Source organism: Panthera leo, chromosome D3, assembly GCF_018350215.1.
Source record: "Panthera leo isolate Ple1 chromosome D3, P.leo_Ple1_pat1.1, whole genome shotgun sequence".
NCBI classification, from domain to species: domain Eukaryota; kingdom Metazoa; phylum Chordata; class Mammalia; order Carnivora; family Felidae; genus Panthera; species Panthera leo.
Window position 1 is genome coordinate 75,449,745 of NC_056690.1, and position 21,570 is coordinate 75,471,314.

At 40.2% G+C, this 21,570-nt stretch overlaps 1 protein-coding gene and 1 long non-coding RNA gene across 2 annotated transcripts in view; one reads left to right on the forward strand and one right to left on the reverse strand.

Moving 5' to 3' along the window:
- The window catches only part of TXNL1 (thioredoxin like 1), a 34,010-nt gene extending 24,431 nt beyond the window's left edge, over nt 1–9,579 (reverse strand). Inside the window, exon 1 of the mRNA XM_042910274.1 lies at nt 9,301–9,579. Coding sequence (XP_042766208.1) covers nt 9,301–9,398 — 98 coding nt within the window. The 5' untranslated portion in view covers nt 9,399–9,579. The remainder of the gene's footprint in view (nt 1–9,300) is intronic.
- Nucleotides 9,580–9,706: 127 nt separating this feature from the next.
- LOC122203436 lies at nt 9,707–18,356 on the forward strand. Its single transcript, XR_006195179.1, has 3 exons — nt 9,707–9,892; nt 16,254–16,617; nt 17,791–18,356. It is a non-coding gene; the product is annotated as an uncharacterized LOC122203436 (long non-coding RNA).
- Nucleotides 18,357–21,570: the final 3,214 nt, after the last annotated feature.

Consider the following 21,570-nt stretch of genomic DNA (forward strand, 5'->3'; position numbering starts at 1 on the left):
CAAAACAAGTCAATGGTACTACAAGTCAGGACATAGGTTACCTTGAGAGTTAATGACAGGATGGGGATATGCAAGAGATTTCAAAAGGCTAGTTATATTATTCTATTTGTCTGGAACCTGATTACATGAGCGTGTGTGTTCAGTTTGTGAAAATTCAACAGGCTATATATTTATAATTACACACTCTTACATCTCAATAGAAGTTCAGAGAAAAATCATAGCAATAGCAGATAAGAACACAAGGAAAAGCAAATTCTGAAGCACAAATGTTCATGCCCAAGCTGTGATTGTCTCTCCATTGTTAACATTTTAATCAGTATTTTCATCCTGTGCCATCTATAAACCTCACACCAAAAAGCTAATAACGAATTAAGTCCTTAAATATTAAACTTGGTGCTTCTGAAAGTAGGTTTTTGTATCTAACAATCCTCAAATAGGCCCGGAGACCAAATTATAAAGAAACAAACATTTATAGTCACTAAGCCTATGTTTGGTTTAGCAAAATACTTCTAGTTATCAATAAGTCTTAAACATTATGGATGGGAGTACAAATTGTTAAATCCTTTTTGAAGAGCCATTAATCACTCTGTCAATTTTAAATGAACACAACCCAAGATTCACCAATCTTACTTCTATACATCAATCCTACCTTAAGACTTAACTCAGTTTCACAATATGTATACAAAGTTCAATGCAATGTTATTAATAGTAAAAAATTAGAAATAATCTAAGTGGCAATCAACAAAAATAGTTTCAAATGTTATGACACATTCATACCAGACGATAAGGATAACTTGTAAATTTATATTGTTTAAAATAAAACTAAGTCTCACGATAAAATTCTCTATTACCACGTGAAAAAAAAAGTGTATACACACATTAGGTGCATCACACAATAACCAGTTAATTACTTATGCAAAGTGGGACTGGAAAAGGAAGAGAGAAAATTTATAGGAAACTTTTTTAAATTATTCATACTTCTGCATTTTTGTTTTTTTAGGATGAACAGGTACTTTGATCTTAAAATATTAAATAACTTGACACTACAGAATTTAACATTAATTGCATTTAAACAGGTTTCCCAAATGAAGCACAGTGATTTATGCTATACCACAATATATTCATTCTTAAAAGAAATCTCCCTTCTTTACAAGCATGCATTCAAAATAAGACAACTTATGGGAAAAATAAGATCGAGGCAAGCCATGTAAACCCATGCAACTTTGTAAACATATCCCCAAGAAAAAAAAAACGGTAACGTTCTGAGGAAATACTTGGACAGCCAGGCAGGTGGCTCAGACCTAGAGGATACCTCAGGGAATATTTAAAATGAATAAAACGGATGGACTGTAAGTGCCATGACGATCCAGGTGGAAGTGAAGCTCTGAAGCAGTGAGGCTGCACAGAGGAAGCGTAGCCCTGAGAATGAACCCTCGGGGAACAAGTGCTGGGTGCAAGTGCGAGTGTTTTATTAACTTTAACGTCATTAAAATAAACTCGCAAGGGAGCTTGCCTGCATGGCTGAGGGCTTTTCTCTTTCCTGTTAAAGATTCTAGTTCTATTTCTGCTCTTCACTACCTAGGAAAAACAGAATGCGAACCAACAGGACTTGCTCATTGTACTGACATCATCACACTATTCACCAGTCATGTAGGGGTTAACCGGTCGGTGTTAAAAAAACAGAAACAAAAACAAAAACAAAAAACACTTCTGGCTAAAATGACTGTACTAAGATTAAGTGTTCCCTTTCAAAATTTAACCTTATCTAGATCCCCTGTTTAATTTTAGTTAGCCATCACAGGTTGTAACTTTAGTCAAAGATGAAAATAAGTCACAGAACACAGAAGCACAAATAAATACAGTGGCATACTTTCACAATAAAATCATCCAAATGAATTGATCAGTTATTTTAAGTAAGATGTTTGCCTGCTTAATATCAGCACTTAAGAGTATAAATTCCTATTATTAGCTGAGCTCAGAACAAGTCACCTGATTTCCCCGTATAAAATGGGAAGGGACTAGATTTTCCAGGACCTTTGTCATATCCAAAATATTATGCCCCACGTATGCCTGAATTTCAGGATCTTCCTTTTTTCCTCCTGTGCAGCCTTGTTTCACAGCCCTTAAATAGTATATAAATACAGAGCCTCTGAACTTGTAAAAGAGACCAGAGATCATCTAGTCCACACATTAAAAAAAAAAAAAAAAAAAAAAAAAGCGTTCTTTTGCTACTTCTCTTTGACAGGAAGCTTATCTGTTAAACATGTAAAATGGATATGTAAGGATTCTGACTTATGCTTTTTGAGAAAAAACAAAGCAGACAACTCTCCAGCTTTTTGCAATACATAAAGAACCAAACCCAGAAAACTCAAACTTTAAAACTGACCTAACTTAACACAATTATTTGGTAAGTGAGAAATGAAGACCAGAAAAGTTAAATCACTTGCCCAAGATCAGACACTCTAGTAAATGACAGGGCCACAACAGAACGGTTAACTCGTAACCAATCCAAGATCAGCTTTCTTTGAAAGCACCAAGCTAGGTTCTAAGTATGATTTTTGTTTACAGTCATTATATAAACAAATTCAACTTCATGAACTTGCTGTCCTTCCCTGTTTGCTAGTCAGTGCTCTACCTTGAGCAGTAACATGTGTAAACACATTGCTGACATAATGGTAAGGAAATGAATGTGCTTTCTGTAGAGATATTTTAAAAGTCTATTTTTTTCTGTAGGGCACAACCTTAAAGTAGGTAATGTCTAGATTAATTATATTTTAATTAGGGCAGACATAATCATAACTGGTCCTATTAATAACACAAAATGGCTAGCATTCATTGAGCATTTACTATATGTTATACAATTTACAAAACCCTTAAACTCATTTAAACCCTACATTTCTCATTTCAAAGTCAAGAACAATGCAGTACAGCGCTAGAATTTGGTTACAAATCCCAACTCTTAACTGCTGTTCCAAATACCCCAAAACAGAGGCTTAAACACTGCTTTCTGTTATTTCTCAATTAACTGCCAAGATTAAAATGAATATGTTCTTTTTAAAAAAAATCCAGACACATACCATTTTATAAAGTCCAAATCCAGGCAAAACTAACTTACAGTGTTAGAACTCAAGAACAAGGAGGGGAGCCTGGGTGGCTTGGTTGGCTAAGCGGCTGACTTTGACTCAGGTCATGATCTCACAGCTCGTGAGTTCAAGCCAAGCATCGGGTTCTCCACTCAGCGCAAAGCCTGCATTGGATCCTCGGTCTCCCTCTCTCTCCCTCTCTCTCTCAAGAGGAAAAAAAAAGGAATTCAAGAACAAGAAGAAAGCAGGCATGGGGCAGGGGTGGTCCACCGCGCTGGCATTCTTGATCTACATGTTAGTTACAAGTGTAACCACTCTGAAAATTTATCAAAGTATACACAAATGATTTGTGTACATTTTGCATGCATGTTATACTTGAATTAAAAAGTTTGCTTTTGGGGCGCCTGGGTGGCTCAGTCAGTTAAGCGGCCGACTTCAGCTCAGGTCATGATCTCGCGGTCCGTGAGTTCGAGCCCCGCATCGGGCTTTGTGCTGACAGCTCAGAGCCTGGAGCCTGTTTCAGATTCTGTGTCTCCCTCTCTCTGACCCTCCCCCGTTCATGCTCTGTCTCTCCCTGTCTCAAAAATAAATAAAACGTTAAAAAAAATTAAAAAAAAAAAAAAGTTTGCTTTTAAGAAAAATTCTTTGTATGTTCTTTGAGACCTCACCATGTCCTAGTTATCTCTCGTTATTTGCCTGGTCCCTATGGACTGCCGGGCCTGCTATCTTTGTAATTCAGTCTATAGCAATTTTGAACCATATAATTAATGTTATCTATATCTATAATGTATTAGTTGGACAAGCTACCATAACCATTAGAATTCAACATTCTAACCTACACTAACACTATTCTTGGATGGTAATAGTAACACCTAACCAACAACAAAGTAGGACTTGCTTTAACAAAACTGAACAGACAGTAAACACATCTGTAAAAGTGATACATTCATGAATTCAAGATAAAAATCATTCGTACTCCATATAATTTCACTTACATGTGGAATCTAAAAAACACACACACAACACAGCAGTTGCACTACTTGGTATTTATCCAAAGGATTACAAAAATACTGATTTAAAGGGACACATGCACCCCAATGTTTACAGCAGCACTATCACCAGTAGCCAAATTGTGGAAAGAGCCCAAATGTCCATCAACTGATGGATAAAAAAGGTGTGTTGTACACACATAAACACACACAAAATGGAACATTACACAGCCATCAAAAATAGTAAAAGTTTGTCATTTGTAACGACCTGGATGGAACTAGAGTGTACTACGTTAAGCAAAGTTAAGTCAGTCAGTGAAAGACAAATATGCGGAAGAAACAAAACAGATGAACATAGTGGAAGGGAAGGAAAAGTAGAATAAGATAAAAACAGAGAGTGAGGCAAACCATAACAGACTCTTCACTATAGAGAATAAACAGGAAGGCTGGAGTGGAGGTATGTGGGGAGATGGGCTAATTGGGTGATGGACATTAAGGAAGGCACTTGCTGTGATGAGTACTGGCTGTTATACGTAACTGATGAATCACTAAATTCTCCTGAAACCAGCACTACACTGTATGTTAACTTGAGTTTAAATAAAAAGTTGGAAAGAAACAAACACACGAACAAAAAACCCAGAAAGACTCATAAATACTGAAAACAAACAGTGGTGGTAGGGAGGGGATACGTAAACAGATCAAGAAGTACAAACTTCCAGTTATAAAAAAGTCATGGCGATATAAAGTACGGCATACGGATAACACTGTAGTAACTTTGTATGGTGGAAGATGGTGACTATATTCACCGTGGTGAGCATTTTGTAAAGCGTATAACCATCAAATCATTATGCTGTACACCTGAAACTAATATAATATTGTATGCCAAGTATACTTCAATTTAAAATAAAAATCATTCACACTGAGTTTTATGGGAAAGAAAATGCATATTCTTTTAGCGTTGGGGCTTACCCACTAGTGATAACAAAACTGGCACTGTTTATAACCATTAAATGTATATTTAAAGAGTAACAGTACGGAAATAACAGTTACAAAAACACATCACCACAGTATATAATTCATATATATAATTTTATACTCTAAACAATGCTGTTAGGTTACGTGTTAACATCCCCATGTTACAGGTGGGGAAAGAATATCACAGAATGAATTGAAATGTCCTAGGTCATAAGATTAGTTTGCAAGCAGTGCTGTGGCTAAATAATTCAAGGCAATATTAAAAAAAAAAAAAAAAGGTCAGGTTGTGTGCAATACAGGGATGAACCTGCATTTCCTTTCTATTTAGGCTGGGAAAAACAAGGACAACACTTTATACTTCCTACAGTGCATTCAGCAATGGGACCTTAAATTATTCAACCTGTGACTCAACATCCTCATGTGTAAAATGGGGATAATTTCAAAGATTATTTTGAGGACCGAATAAGTCAATATAAATTCTTAAATAAGTCTCTTACAAAAGAAATAATATGTAAATGTTGGCTATTTTAATTATTTAAAAACAACAACAACAACAACAACAACACTGGAGAAGGGTGCCAAGACTATTCACTGGGGAAAAAACAGTTTTTTCAACAAATGGTGCTGGGAAAACTGGATAGCGACATATAAAAGAATGAAAGTGGAGTTTTACACCATATACAAAAATTAACTCAAAATGGGTAAAAGAATTTAAAAACTAAAATCACAAAATTCCTGGATGAAAACATAGGGGCAAATCTTCATGACACTGGATTTGACAATGATCTGTGGGATAGGACATCAAAAGCACAAGCAACAATAGAAAATATATATAAACTGGACTCCATTAAGATGTAAAATCTTTTGTGCATCAAAGGACACTATCAAGAAAGTGAAAGGCAACCAATGGGAGAAAATATTTATAAACCATTTATCAGATAAGGAATTGATACCCCAAGTATATAAAGAACTCCTATAGGGGCATCTGGCTGGCTCAGTTGGTAGAGTGTGCAACTTTTGAGGTCAGTGTTGTGAGTTCAAGTCCTACGATGGGTGTAAAAATTACTTAAAAATAAAATCTTACCAAAAAAAAAAAAAGAAAGAAAGAAAGAACTATAATTCAAGAACAAAAACCCAAACAGTCTAATTCAAAATCAGTAAAGGGCTGGAATCAGCATTTCTCTAAAGAAAATAAATGACCAATAAGCACATGAAAAAATGCTCAACATCATTAGCCATTAAGGAATTACAAACCAAAACCACCAGACCACTTCACACCCATTTAGGATGGCTATTTGGTGCAACTGAATTCCACTCCCAGGTATATACCCAAAAGACTTGAAAGCAGGGACTCAAAGATATCCTTGCACACCAATGTCGATAAGCGGTATTACTCACAATAACCAAAAAGTGGAAACAATCCAAGTGTCCATCAACAGATGAATAAACAATATATAGTATATGCATACGATGAAATTTTTAACTTTAAAAAGGAAATTCTGATACATGCTACAACATGGATGAACCCTAAAAACATTATGCTAAGGGAAATAAGCCGGAAACCAAAGGATAAATGTTGTATGATTCCACTTACGTGAGACAGCAAAAACAGGCAAATTCATAGAAACAGACAGATGTTACCAGGGTGAGGGACTGGGGGTATTGGGAGTTACTGCTTCATGGGTAAAGTTATTGGTTAATGTTTCTATCTGAGATAATGAAAAGATTCTAGGAAATAGTGGTGATGGTGGTACAACATTGTGAATGTACTTAATGCCACTGAACTGTACATTTAAAAATGGCTAAAATGGTCAATTTTATGTTACATATATTTTATTGCAATTAAAAACACTGAAATACTGGAGAGCCACTGAAGATTTTTAAGCAAAACAGTGACAATCTATGTAACATTTTAGTAAAATTAATGTTAGATATAACATGGAAGTGAAGAAAACGGAATAAGGCTTAAAAGTAGGGTTGGAAAAGAAATAAAGAAATAGGTGATAGAGAAAACTATGTTCTTGGCCTAACATGGGACATTAACTTTGATCTAAGAGGTTTCCTACATGATCTATTGGATACAGTTATTTTGAGGGTCTAATACCGATGCTGAGTTATGAAAGTCTGAGGTCACAATCACATACAGTTTGTGGAGGAACACATTAACAGCCAAAATATTACCGAACTTTAAGGCAAATACAATCTTAACAGATTTATAAATTACCTAAATATACTTTAGAACTTAAAAGCTTTCTAAATTCAAACTTTTGTTCTGTTTTTACCATAAAAAATTAAATTCTCATTGCATCAAAATACCTTTTTAAAAATTAACACAGAGCTTTGCCAATCGATGTCTGCAGTTGTTTATGGTTATATGAAACCTCATTACTAACAGAAGTGTTTCCTTAATAGCAATGTTTCCCCACTTTTCTCACTTCAACTAATAAATTATTTATCACTGTCTGTCATCTCTTCTGCTATGGTAAGGGGAAAAGAGACTATTTCATTGAGGGACAAAAGTCTATACATTCCTACAGACTAGAATTAGGAAAGTGAACTAAAAATGAGATTCATTGTTAAAATCATCTCTTCCCTTTTCCAACTCTGGCCTAGGCACTTAGCAAATGTACTTAGTATGTAGTATGTATTCCCCATATTAAGAATATAGACATTGCAGGGGCGCCTGGGTGGCTCAGTCAGTTGAGCACCCGACTTCGGCTCAGGTCATGATCTCATGTTTCGGTTAGTGAGTTCGAGCCCCGTGTCGGGCTCTGTGCTGACAGCTCAGAGCCTGGAGCCTGCTTCGGACTCTGTATCTCCCTCTCTCTCTGTGCCTCCCCCACTCATGCGCGCTCTCTCTCAAAAATAAACATTAAAAAAAAAAAAGAATACAGACATTGCAAAATTGCTAAAGCTGAGAAGATATATTTATAGAATTTTGACATTCCTTTTACACATGTCTTTATAACAAAATCTTTATCTTCTCCAATTTAATAAACGTCAAAGTCTACATGTCAAATTGGTACTCTCGGCCACCCTATAAAATCCAATATACTGTGCCTTTTCAATTCTGTATGAGACAGATTGATCCAGGAATAAGTCTTTAATTGTTTTCATCTCTATCTGCATCCACCCAAGCCCTAAAACTATCTAATCCTAATGCCACCACTTATATATTCAACATTTACTGAATCGTGTTCAATAACCACGAATCACTTTTTACGCTCAAAATACTGCCTTATGTTTATATAGTTACCTGGACAATTCAATGGGTTACATAAACAGTAATACCTGCAAGTAAATTTCTCCAGCTTAGGGTAAATGTAAATAACTCGGAGGCTAGGGGGTCAAGGTAAGTCAAATGGAGACCACTAATTCTTAGAAGGCACTCACATACACAAAGGGAGGTCAGTAAATACACACCCTGGCTGAAATCTTGGTTCTAAAGGCCTACTTCCAACATGTCACTCTCACACAGGTACACTGCACACTCAAAATGGAAAATCCACCAGCTCTGCGACCAATAAATCATGTTGAGATTTACCAAAGTCGACATCTCTGTCCTGTTAAACCATCAAGACAAAAATGGAGTCTATATGGCCAAACCCAGATGTCTGGATACCTGTATTGCATATATACCCACTGTAACTTCTGTGATCAGATGCAGCCGCATACATAAGGGAGGCTAAGTTACAAAGTTACTAACCAAACGAGTAACAAGGCCATTAAAAAAAGTAAAAAGCACCTGACTCAACATTAAAACGCATTAAATGAGCACTACGTGGATTAGTTGGATAGCCCCAACTGAAGTTTCTAAAGGTTTTACAGAAATGCAATAAGTGAAGAAAGCCAAAGTGTTCGGAAAATTAAGATTTTAGGTTTTCTAAGGTGCAAGTGACAGCTGGCTCCCGGGAAGGAATCGAACAGGCAAAAGCAGGAGAGGCTGCAGGAAGACTCCCACAGACTAGAAGGAACAGAGGTGGGCCACCCCAAGTGGCCTCGTCCGAGGATTCAGAAGGGACGGGTGTAGATCTCCCGGGCTGGAATTCGCGGATGGCCAGGCCTCCGTGCCCTGCAGAGACTCCCTTGCGCACAAACAGGGGAGCTGAGGCCTAACTGGGCAGCGGCCTGGGGCTGCGGCCAGCGCGGGACATTCCGGAGCAGGAGACAGCAAGGAGTCGGGACCCGGAAAAAAAGTGAAGGGAAAGCAGGCACGCACACGCGGGGCCCACAGGGCTCGCGCCCGGCCTCACCCTCGCATGGTGAACTTGACCACGGCGAGTCTGGAGCCCGCGCCGCTCAGCTCCGGCTGGAAATCCGGGTCGCTCCCGACCGGCTTCACTCCCACCATTCTCAGCCCGGCAGGGCGGCCGCGACGCCACCGGCTTCAAAACTGAAGAAGGCGACCCGGGAGAGGAAGAGCGGGAGGCTCAGGAAGGCCGAGGCCTGATCACAGGAGGTGGCGACCGCGGCGTCTTCCCCGGGACTCTCAGTGCCGAGTCACGCCAGGGAACAGAGCGGCCGGGGTGGGGGGGTGGGGACGGGAAAGGGGGAGGGGAGAGGCTAGGGAAGGAAAGGCGAGCGGCACCCAGCAGCCACCGCGCGGCAGGGCCGCCGGCGCTTGCGCACGTAGGCGTCATTTCCGCGCCGTCCGTTTTGGCTCCCAGCGCCCAATCCCAAAACGCGACCCCTGGCCCCACCCTCGGCTGAGGAGCCAGACCCAGGCTGTCGGGAGCCGCGCAGGCGCGGAGGAGCAGCAGTCACAACCTGAGCTGGGCAGTGCGTTTTAAGTTAGCGTCATCCCTCCGCGGTTCCGAGAACCAGGCTTCTGCCGAGTTTCTCGGGGTAAGAAAAGTAGGTTCAGTGGCTAAGGTTTTAAGCCTCCCTTCCCCAGAAGTGCTTGAGGAAATACTTTGTCTCATATTCCGGGCAAAACGCCACACTAGACAAAATAGGCTTTAGGTACATTGATTTACGGCTCTCGTGACACAAGGGTGCTCTCTGTGCAGTCATCCACAAACTGTCATGCACCTGTCTTTAAGCTGCGCCTAAAAAAATGAAAGCACCATCCATCCTTCTAGAAACACAGTCTTGTGATAGACACCAGCAATAGTTAACAATAACAAGTTTGCAAAGGAAACGTTGGGACAAATGGGACAAGAGGATGGGACGGGGTAAACTTGCTAGAAGTTGTGGTCCCTGAACTGAATCTTGATGGAAGATAGCCAGGTGGTGAGAGGTGACGGTGTATTACCGGCAGAAGAACCAGCAGTGCAGATTTGTGTTTTAGGGGGGCTGATAACAATAGCTAATAGCTGACAAATTACTCGCTAGACAAGATACGTGCTCTTTGTGTATTTTAGCTCATTTAATCCTCCCAACAACCTGTGAAGTAGGTTCTATTATTTTATGGGTAGACTAATTTCCCCTAGTTCACACGCCTCATAGAAAATCAAATCAGCATTTAAGTTAAGGTAGGCTAACATCAGCGTGTTCTTTTAAATGTCGGAGTAGGTGACAAATGATTTGCTTTTGAATTTAGCTGGATGATGAAACTGAAGAGCAAAGTGGAGGTCTGATCATGCCTAGCTAAGGAATTTGTATTTTAACATGAATGCAATGAAGTAATCACTGGAGGGCAATTTTTTTTTATTATTATTATTACCCAAAAAAAGTGTCTTTAGAAAAAATCCCGAGGTAGCAGTGAGGAGGATGGAAGGCAGTGAGACAATTTAGGAGGTTACTATGGTAACCCAGGAAGTGAGTTGTGGGAGCACCCTAAGTGGAAATGAAGAAGACTTGATATATTTGAGGAACAATTAGCAGACAAAAATCATAGGATTTCGTGACCAATTGGACCAATTTAGTGAGATGACAGAGGAAGTAGTCTAGGATAGCGCAAATATTTCAATCTTGTGGCTTTTTGTACTGGGTTAAGATGCCTGTGTGACATCTAGGTAAGAGGCATAGTAGATGGTAGGAAGCTTGCGTCTGGAACTAAAGGAAAACAAGTGGGCTAAAGTTGTAGACTTGAGAGTCATGGGTTTGGGTGGAAATTGAATCCAGGAACACAATTGTCTCTGTTCTACTGATGACAAGGCTAACATTCAGAGAAGTGTGTAACTCGTTCAGTTATACAGTTGTGAGGCTGCTTAGCCCTCAAACATTACACCCAACATTATATAGAAACAGACTATATGTGTACATAGAAACTTTCATCAGATGTTATTGCAAGATGATGCTCTACTGAGTGATTTTTTTTCTCTGTATTTTCTAAATCCCTTCAATAATTATAAACAGTATACACAATAAGAAAGAAAGCACAGCTGGGAGAAAAAAAAAGTGCTACACAACAATGCTACAAAAAAGGCCAAAGTTTCTGCCCTGCCCTAAAAACAAGAATAATATTCACAGTTAACTGGTCTCCTGTGAAATTTAGGTAATGGTTAATATCATTGAGAAAAAAAAAGCTCTTGGTAGAAGAAATTTCCCCCCAAAATGTTTCTTTTTTTCTAAATTTGTATGTACTACCCTGAAAACCCCATTTTCTGGAATGTCCATGAAAATTTTAGAAAAAACTTATTACCATTAAACCTCTGCAAGGGTGACTTGTGATTATTCTTTTTTCTAAAAGTTCATTCATTTGAGAGAAAAAGGAAAAGAACATGAGTGGGGGAGGGGCAGAGAGGGAGAGACAGAATCCTAAGCAGCCTCTGATGTTAGCACAGAACCCTACGTGGGGCTTGAACTCATGCACTGTGAGATCATGACCTGAGCCAAAATCAAGAGTTGGACACAACTGACTGTTGGGCACCCCGACAGGTGCCCCAACTTGTGATTATTCTTTTAAAAAAAATTTTTTTAAGGTTTATTCATTTTTCAGAGACAGACAGAGCGTGAGTGGGGGAGGGGCAGAGAGAGAGGAAGACGCAGAATCCAAAGCAAGTTCCAGGCTCTGAGCTGTCAGCACAGAGCCTGACACGGGGCCTGAACTCACGGACGGCGAGATCATGACCTGAGCTGAAGTCGGCCGCTTAACCGACTGAGCCACCCAGGCGCCCCAAATTGTGATTATTCTTAAAAGGATGATATGCTTTCTCCATTCCTGAGGTTAACATATTCAGAAACGCCAAATATGCTGCACGTAAGCTCCTCCCACCCCATCCCTTACTTGGTGGGGGCATCACTATTAGATGACACCGTTTCCCGGGGTCTATCCAGCCTCAGCCTCAGAATTCCATTCAGTAGCACCCACTACCAGAGTCAGGATGAAACCTATTATTTGCCATCTCACATCTTGCTGTAATTGTTACATCTGGAAATCCATGGTTCTCAAATGGTAGCGAGCCCATTAAAATGTGAGTTTCCAGTTTCACACCCAGAGATTCTGACTCAGTAGTGCTGGTGCGTGGCCCAGGAATCTGAATTTCAACAGGCATCCAGGGTAACTGAGGCAAGGAGTCCATATTTTGAGAAACATTATTTGATGCTACTTGTCGTGTACCATTTACTATGCATTTGGTATGCACAAGGTACTGTGATAATGCTTTGAAACACCTTTCTTCCAGGGACATCAAAAGGGAGATAAGGCACTTCTACAAAAACTAAAAATAAACAAGGTAAAATGTGGTAAGTGCTATAGTAGAACTGTAGATAACATACCATAGTGGTTGAGAAAAGGAAGAGAACATTTCCAGCTGGAATGAGCAGAGGATGCTTTATAAAGGGATATGTTCTAATACTCAGACGTAGATAAACCTAAGAAGGAAATGCATAAACATCTTCATTCACAGAAATGACTCCCAGCTTTTCTCTCAACTCATCAAGAATATAGTTTGCTTTAGACTCACCCATTTTTTTTTCAGTCTCAGTCTATCACTGGAGGAAGGCTTTCTATCATGACTTGTAGCTGCCATGGGCTCACTTTGCTAAATTTAAAAATAGATGTGATAGGGGGCGCCTGGGTGACTCAGTCGGTTAAGCATCCAACTTTGGCTTCAGGCCATGATCTCAGTTTGTGAGTTTGAGCCCCACCTCAGGCTCTGTGCTGACAGCTCAGAGCCTGGAGCCTGCTTTGGATTCTGTGTCTCCCTCTCTATCTGTGCCTCCTCCAATCACAGTCTGTCTCTCTCTCTCTCTCTCTCTCTCTCTCAAAAATAAATAAGCATTAAAACAATTTTTTAATAGATATGATGGAGATATGTCATCCATGACTTTCTCTCTCCCATAGCCCTTTTCACGTGGTAGATACAAAATAAGTATTGGTCGAATAAATGAATGGCTAGGAAGCAAAATGCGTATGAGTGTGACTTAGTCCACAAAATGCAGGAGTAAAAGAAATGTTCTTTTGTGTTATATAACTCAAGTTCATTTTGACTCTGAATCCTCACCCTCCTGCTGTGTCCAACTAGAACAAAAACAACCTCATCTCCTCCTCTGCCTGATTTAGAAATTGTACCACATATCTGGGTTTAGAGTGGGAGTGGGGCTTTGGAGTGTAGACGTCTAGGAGCCCTGTCTCTTTCTACATACCCTCTTGAAGTCTAGCCCTTTCTGTTTCATGTGACTACCTCAGGGATTGGGACCTTTGTTTGAAGCTGCCTCTGGACCCATCTGCCTAGGTGCACCAGTGTGACATTTCTCCCTGGGTTTTTACTTCTTCCCTTCTCCCTTCCATAAAGACTTTCCCTTATGTTTTTATTAAGAGTTTTATAGTTTAACTTCTAGATTTATTTGATCCACCATCCACCTTTTTGAGCCAATTTGATCCTAATCACTTAAAAGTATTCTCATGATAGAAAAGAAAGACACAGTTTTCCAGTTTCATGTGTATTTGAGTGTTTGTTGGCAAGGCACTATGCAATAACCATACGATCTCTGATGTCAGTTGTTCTTTAAATGTAGTCCTCTTGTAAAAAGGTGGGGAAATGCCACTTTCTGATTTTTTTTGAAAAGCAATAGCAAGAATATAATGAAGAAATAACTTGTATTCTACAAAAGAAGTCCTCGTAAATTCCTCTGAGATATAATATACCTCTTTAAATAACTGAATTTGTATTTGCAAAAGCCCAAGGATACAGATTTATTGAATTCCATAAACCATATGAAATTCCCCCATTAACTTATCAAAGTTACAACCCAAAAATTCTGCATAAGAATAACATCTGCGTAATAGTTTATTGGTAACTAATTCCTGAAAAAACAGAAAACTTGTAATATTTTATATCAGCTTAATTCTTTAATCAACTGGGAAATTTATTTAAAAAATGATTTTAGGTAAGTTTTGTTTTATTCCTAAAGTCTTGAGGGAAAAATATGTAATGTATGTAATATAAATGTTAAATAGAAAGGACGTTCTTCATCATTTCCAAACTCTAGTTTGCAGCCTATTGAATCTGAAAATTGAATACCATTTCCCATGGCTGTCCCTAGGTGGCGCAGTGTCTTTCAGTCAAAGGAGTATGATTTCCCCTTGGATATCAAATGCTTCTTTCAGTAATGCTGTTAAGTCCCGAGACGTTTGTCCCACCAACACTATATTCCTTAGTTTTGGACACTAGGCAGTGTTTGCAGAAGTGAGTTTTCTAGGAAGTCACAAAGTGACCTATCACTGTCATAAATCTCCTCCTGGAACACACTGAAGAAAGTTGCTAGCCATTCTGAGAGTCAGTTATGGGTATTTCCCAGAAATGTAAAATAGTTTTTTTTATTCTGAAATTTATATCTGAGGTTCAGAAGTCATTAAACTGCACAGAGTTGCTATTAAGAAGGCCAGACAGACAAATATTTCTATCACTTAAGCCTCTGAATAAAAATCCATATTTTAATTGTTTTAAATAGTGAGTTGGAGGTTAGAATTAACTCTGAAACTACAAAACTACACATGGCTACACATAACTATGTGTTCACTTAGTCACTCATAAAGAGAGTTCTTTTTTTGGCTTGTGGTAGTATAGTAGATATTGTCTGGCTAGAATGTACAAGTCAGGAAGAAATGTCCCCCAATAAAGACTTTTGCTGTATTCAAAGGCCTTTCTCAGTTATGCCCTTGAGCAAACACATACACCAAACATACACATCCTCATCAATCAGTCCATGCTTGAGTGGCAATATGTGCATACTCTCAGTACCTCTGAGGGCCACGCACTGAAGACAGTCAATGAAAATAAAACGTAAGGAAGTGGCTATTTACACAATATTTCCCACCAGAATTCAGCATACTAGAATCAGAAGAAGGTAGGAGGATCAGATCCAACTGGTAGAAAGTACCAAAGCATAGCACTTCTCACATTGCATGGCACTCATGGTGGATGTAAGCTGTCTCCCTGCCAGACTGTGAGCAATCTGACCACAGAACCCAGTCTTTGTGCTATCTGCATGGCCAGCTCAGCACAGTGCCCAGTGCCACTGGATGTTGAATAAATGACGCTTTCCACCATGGCAAATTATATTTAAGCTATTTAAGACACGCAAAAGAAATTACTATTTTATGAAAATAGAAATTAAGTTCAAGTGCTCATAGCCACTGCCCCCTCCACCCAGATTATTGTGGAGCAAATGCCAGGTATCATATAATTTCATCTGTATTATGTTAGCCTACCTCTCTAGAAGATAAGGATTCCTTTAAAAAATCACAAGCGGGGCATCTAGGTGTCTCAGTAGGTTAAGCATCCGATTTCACCTCAGGTCATGGTCTCACAGTTTGTGAGTTCAAGCTCCGCATCATGCTGTCTGCTGTCAGTGCAGAGCCCGCTTTGGATCCTCTGTCTCCCTCTCTTTCTGCCCCTCCCTCGCTCTCATGTGTGCTCTCTCTCTCTCTCAAAAATAAACATTTTTTAAAAAATAAATAAAAATCATAACCAAAATACCATTATCACACTTAAATGTTAACAGTGCTTCCTTAATATTATCAAATATCCACTCAATGTTAAAATTCCCCATTTTCTCTTAATTTATGGCTCACTTGAATCAATATCAAGAAAAGGTACATACATTGCGTTAGTTGATATCTGTCTCTTAACTCTTTTTTTTTTTTTTAATGTTTATTTATTTTTGAGACAGAGAGAGACAGAGCATGAATGGGGGGGGGGGTGGTCAGAGAGAGGGAGACACAGAATCTGAAACAGGCTCCGGGCTCTGAGCTGTCAGCACAGGGGCCCGATGCAGTGCATCTTGGTGTCTGCCATGGATCCTCTTTTTCCCACAGGTTTGGGGAACAACTCTTCCGGGGCTCTTGTGGTCCTCTCATCCTGACAGGGAAAAGAAGAGAGAAGTTAGTAGAACAGACTACAGCCCTTGTTGCTGCAGGACGTGACAAAGCTACAAGCCAGTCATCACCTCCTTCTTTACTATCCTGATTTCCCCTTGCTGATCCTGCTGGGTTCGTGAGGGGTCCCCAAGCCCTTCTTTGTGAGGAGCTCAAGCACCCCCAACCTTAACACCTTCACTCCTTCCTAGAAGGTGTAAGTATGGAGCAAATGGAGATATTTCTAGAAAAAGACATCCTGTTACTTAGAAGAAATTGATTCAAGCACCCCCAACCTTAACACCTTCACTCCTTCCTAGAAGGTGTAAGTATGGAGCAAATGGAGATATTTCTAGAAAAAGACATCCTGTTACTTAGAAGCAATTGATTTAGAAGTCATGAGATAGGAGAAAAAGAGAAGTCTCACCAATTGACTTTTGTGTCATGTAAGAAAGTGCGAAGGGGAGCTGTAAAAGAGGATCACGCAAAACCATGCAAAGAACGCTTCCTCACTTACTTGGGGCACCGGGGTGGCTCAGTCAGTTAAGCATATGACTTCAGATCAGGTCATGATCTCATGGTTCGTGAGTTAGAGCCCTGCATGGGGCTCTGTGCTGACAGTGCAGAGCCTCCTTTAGATTCTCTGTCTCCCTCTCTCTGCCCTTCCTGCACTCCCTCAAAAATAAATAAATAAAACTTTTTTAAAAAAAGAACACTTACTAAATTATTCTGCTGCAACATGATAAAGTGGGAGGACCCCCAGTAGTAACATGAAGCCCCCAACCATGACATGACTTGTAGGCAAATGGGTCCACTAAGGAAAGGACAGAATTAGCAAAGTATTAGGCCCTACGGGGAACACCAAACCACAGATTTATAATCTAGAGAAGAAAAAATGATAGCACACACGAAACAACCTGGAAATGACAACAATAATGAAGCCACTGTTAGACCACTGGGCAAAAATTTATAAAGTGGAGGAACAAATTTCCTTGCCTTTTGAAGAACTAACTTGGAACTTAGGAAGTTCAGGAAGTATTGGTGTGTTATGGGGTAATTGCTACTAAGCTCTGAAGACAGAGTTATACTTAAGTTTTTGTTTTTGTTTTTATTTATTTTTTTTTTCAACGTTTTTTTTTTTTTTTTTTTTTATTTATTTTTGGGACAGAGAGAGACAGAGCATGAACGGGGGAGGGTCAGAGAGAGGGAGACGCAGAATCGGAAACAGGCTCCAGGCTCCGAGCCATCAGCCCAGAGCCTGACGCGGGGCTCGAACTCACGGACCGCGAGATCGTGACCTGGCTGAAGTCGGACGCTTAACCGACTGCGCCACCCAGGCGCCCCTTGTTTTTGTTTTTAAAGCCCATGCCTTTAAAACATGGCATGTGGAAATTTTTGACCCTTACCCCATGGTTTCCATTTACGGTTCATTTCTGGTAACAACTGTACATTTTTGGTTAAAACAACAGTGATGACAACTTTTTATTTGTCTTTGCAGCTGTCTGTCTTTCCCACTCAGTGTCCATGATGCATTGCTGCCAGCTGATTTTTGTGGCCAACACATCGTACAGTAACTGCCCAGTGAGCCACACTCTGTACAATCCTCTCTCCCTGAGCACACGTGAAATCTGTGACTTGCTTCTAATCAGGAGACTATGGCAACAGTGAAGGACTGTCACTCCCTTCATTGGGTTACTATCTACAGATTTATCTATATCTATCCATATCTATAGCTATGTAACTCCAACTTTCTTGCACACACACAAGAGAGATCCTTTTTGCTGACTTTGAAGAAGTGAGCTGCCATGCAGTGCAAGGCCTTTGGTAAGGCTCAGGTGGCAAGGAGCTGTAGGTGGCCTGTAGGACCTGAGTGTCCTTAGTCATTTATCCACAAGGACATGAATCAGATTTAAATTCTTCCCAAGCGGGGCTTCCAGATGAGATTGCAGTGTGGCTGACCTCTCAACTGTAGCCTCGTGTGATCACAAGCAGAAGACCCAGTTAAGCTGTGCCTGAACACCTTTCCCATGGAAACTGTGAGACAATAAATGTGCATTGTTTGAAGCCACTAATTTCCTTGGAAATTTGTTTTCCAGCAATAAACACAAATGTAATGTTGTTAGGAAAAACACCACTCTACGTATCCATCAAAAACCTTCAGTACCTTTTCATTTCCTTTGGAATAAAGTCCCAAGAGCCCATAAGGGCCTTTGAGGCCTCTCCTTATCTGACCTTATTCTATTTTTCCCATGTCATTTTTTTATTAGTGAGTTTAGGCTGAATCTGAGGAAGACTATATCAACCTCTGAGAGCGTTCCAGGGCAAATATCACCCATTGAAGGAGTCCTTCACAGGGCAGAAATAGCAAAGTCTTAACACCACGGTTTCCCTTCGCATCCCCTTGCTGTCCCCTGTACTTCACTTCTAATTTCACTTTCTGTTTATTCTACCTGTTTCTATACATTCATGGTTTGCATTTCATATATGTTATACACACACACTCACACTCATATTTTACTTTTCATATGTTACGTGCATACACACAGTTGTTTTTCATTTCAAAACCAGCAACAAAATTGTTTTCCTTTCCCAATTCTTCCTATTCTAACTCCTGTCCACTTTTGTAGACCTCTGTGGAATCTGATGTGATTATCCTTCCTCACCTCAACCTAGAAGCAACTCGTCTTTTTTCCACGACTCCTTATGTACTCCTTATTTCTCACACTGTGCTATATTATAGGCTTATATCTTGCGTGGGGGAGGATTTTCCATTCTTTCCATCTGCCCAAACACTTTCCAATTTTGAGAGAATTCCTTATTTTTTGAGCCTTGGTGGGAAGCACAGCCTACTTTCCTCTATAGAACTGAACTTGCCAAATTCTTGCTTTCTCGGCTCTGCTTTCAGTTAAGGTTCAATAAATATATGTTGAACCGAATGTTTTGGTTGTGCAAATCTTTTCAGATTTTTATATAATTCCTCCAGGCGACAGGAATGAATAAATTATTTATTAAAAAAATATACTCAGGATCAGCTTACTGAAGGTACAAATCTTAACTTTCAGGAAGGTTACACATGGAAAACATATATACGTGCATATAAAAATGTGTGAATTTTTCTGAACCGGAAGAATTTTATTCCTTTTGAATCTTTATTTTAGTTCTGCAGCTCAGGAGATTACACGCATTTATTTATATATAGACTTTGGCAATACATTTTGTAAACTTGGCAGAGGGGCCAGAGTGTTAGTAGTCAGAAAGCTTCTCACTAATCTTCCTATTGACCTTTTATTCCTAGGAAGGTAGTTGAAACACAGTAATTTTGTAAAGTTTAATTAATATTTGTTGAATAAAAGTCAGCTTTATCTAGGAGAGACGTTTTAAAGATTTCCTTTACAACCCAAACAAGCTTTAATGAAGTCTAAGCTCGTCCCGTGGTAACCATTCTGTGCTTCCTATATTTCCAAATAGTTCTTGTAATTTGTAAAGGAGATCATGAACTTAACAGTTTAAATGTATTCATCATCACAACAGAGGAAGTGAGTATATGGAACCAGCCGTCCAAGGAATTAATTTCTTCTATTTAACACAATTTCCCTGCTCTTCCCTTGCCCCCACGTGTTTGGAAGGCAGATAAAGTTGAGGAAAATTGTAGAATCCCAATTTGCAGTATAAGACGATTTCAGAATTGCCGATTTTCAAGGGTTCTATTGACTTCCCTGGTCAACATTATGATTTAGTTTTTCTCCTAGTGGCAGCAGAGCTGGTCTGTACAAATAAACAGCATATAGGAAACAACACCCAACACCTAAAGAATGCTAAAAGGCCTAGTGAAGGAAGAGGGGGAATGCCCCCCAGAACACTGATGGGTCTGCGATGTGTTGCAGGGAGGAGGATTGTCTAAACTGGAAAGAAGGGAAGGGGGGAAGGTTGTCATTTGCAAGAATTATAAACTGACAGAAAGCCTTTTGACCAAACCAATTCCTAGCTCTCTTTTGATATATTAGCAAGGAAATGCTCCTGTCTCAGGGAGTTGTTTCTGCCCTGTTCTAATCCCCTAATCCCCTGCTTCAGACCCATCCCAATAGGATTTCGCTGTTCAAGGTTCAGTCCAAGGACCAGCGGCAAAGGACGTTCGTTACCTGGGAGTTCGTTAGAAATGGGGGATCTCAGCAACCCACTTCAGACCTACTGAATCAGAAACTTCATTTTGACAAACTCCCCAGCTGATTCCTACATACGTTTTACTTCTGAGGATTGCAATAGAATTCTTGTCCTATAAATCCATTAGTGAGATTATGAAGAAAAAACAAAGCTATGGAATGAAAATCTTTTCTGTCCTTTTAACATAACTGACCATTGGCCACCAGCATTGCACCAGTTTTTCCCTTGGCTGCTATTCATTCATTCAACAAATAATTGGGAGGAAGATAGGCAAACATAATACATAACTAACATTTATTGAGCTCGCTTAACCTCCTAGACACCCATGAGATTATTATGCCCACTTTTTTATGTGGGGACATAGAGGAGAATAAAGAGAAGCAGCATCATGCGCCAGATGACATTAAGAGTGTGCAGTGGAGCACCCGGGATCCCAATACAAGCCTCTGTGAATGCAGATCTCACGCTCCACTAGGCTCAACCGCCCACACGGTGTACATTCATTCCCTCTCCTCTACAGGAATGTTGCACAAGGTCAGACTTCCGTAGCCGAGCAGCAGAGTTCCTCCTCTGGCCCTCTGCGTCGTGGGCAACAGCTAAGTTCGAGGTCAGAAGGAAACAGTAACCAAATTCCAGAGCTAACACTTTCTAAGTGTCTGGACCGAGTCTCGGGGGCGGAAGAGTAAACTTGCGACATCCTGGGAACACCCAGACTTGCCATTTCATTCTTCCCTCCATCTTGGTCCTCCCAGCATGGGAATTGGAGGCGAGATGAGAGCCTAGACCAGACTTCCCACGACAAAAATGGCGGCCGCGCACTCTTTGCCCAGAGTAGACAACCCTAGCCTCCGTTCGGTCTCCATGGTGACGCGGTCAGCTTCTCCGGCTCCAGCCTAGGCCAGGCAAGTATGGAAATGATGATCATTTCCCTCCCCCTCATTTTTGCGACAGTTGCAGCGAAAGTCACGGCAGTTGGGTGTCAGCTGATTTACTGCAGCGGCGGCGTTGGCGGCGGCGGCAACGGCGCCTTGCAGCCTCGGTGGGGACACGCCGGCTGGGCTCGGGTTGCGGTCCCCAAAGGTTTGCCTAGGCTGATTTAAGCACCCCACATCCTCCC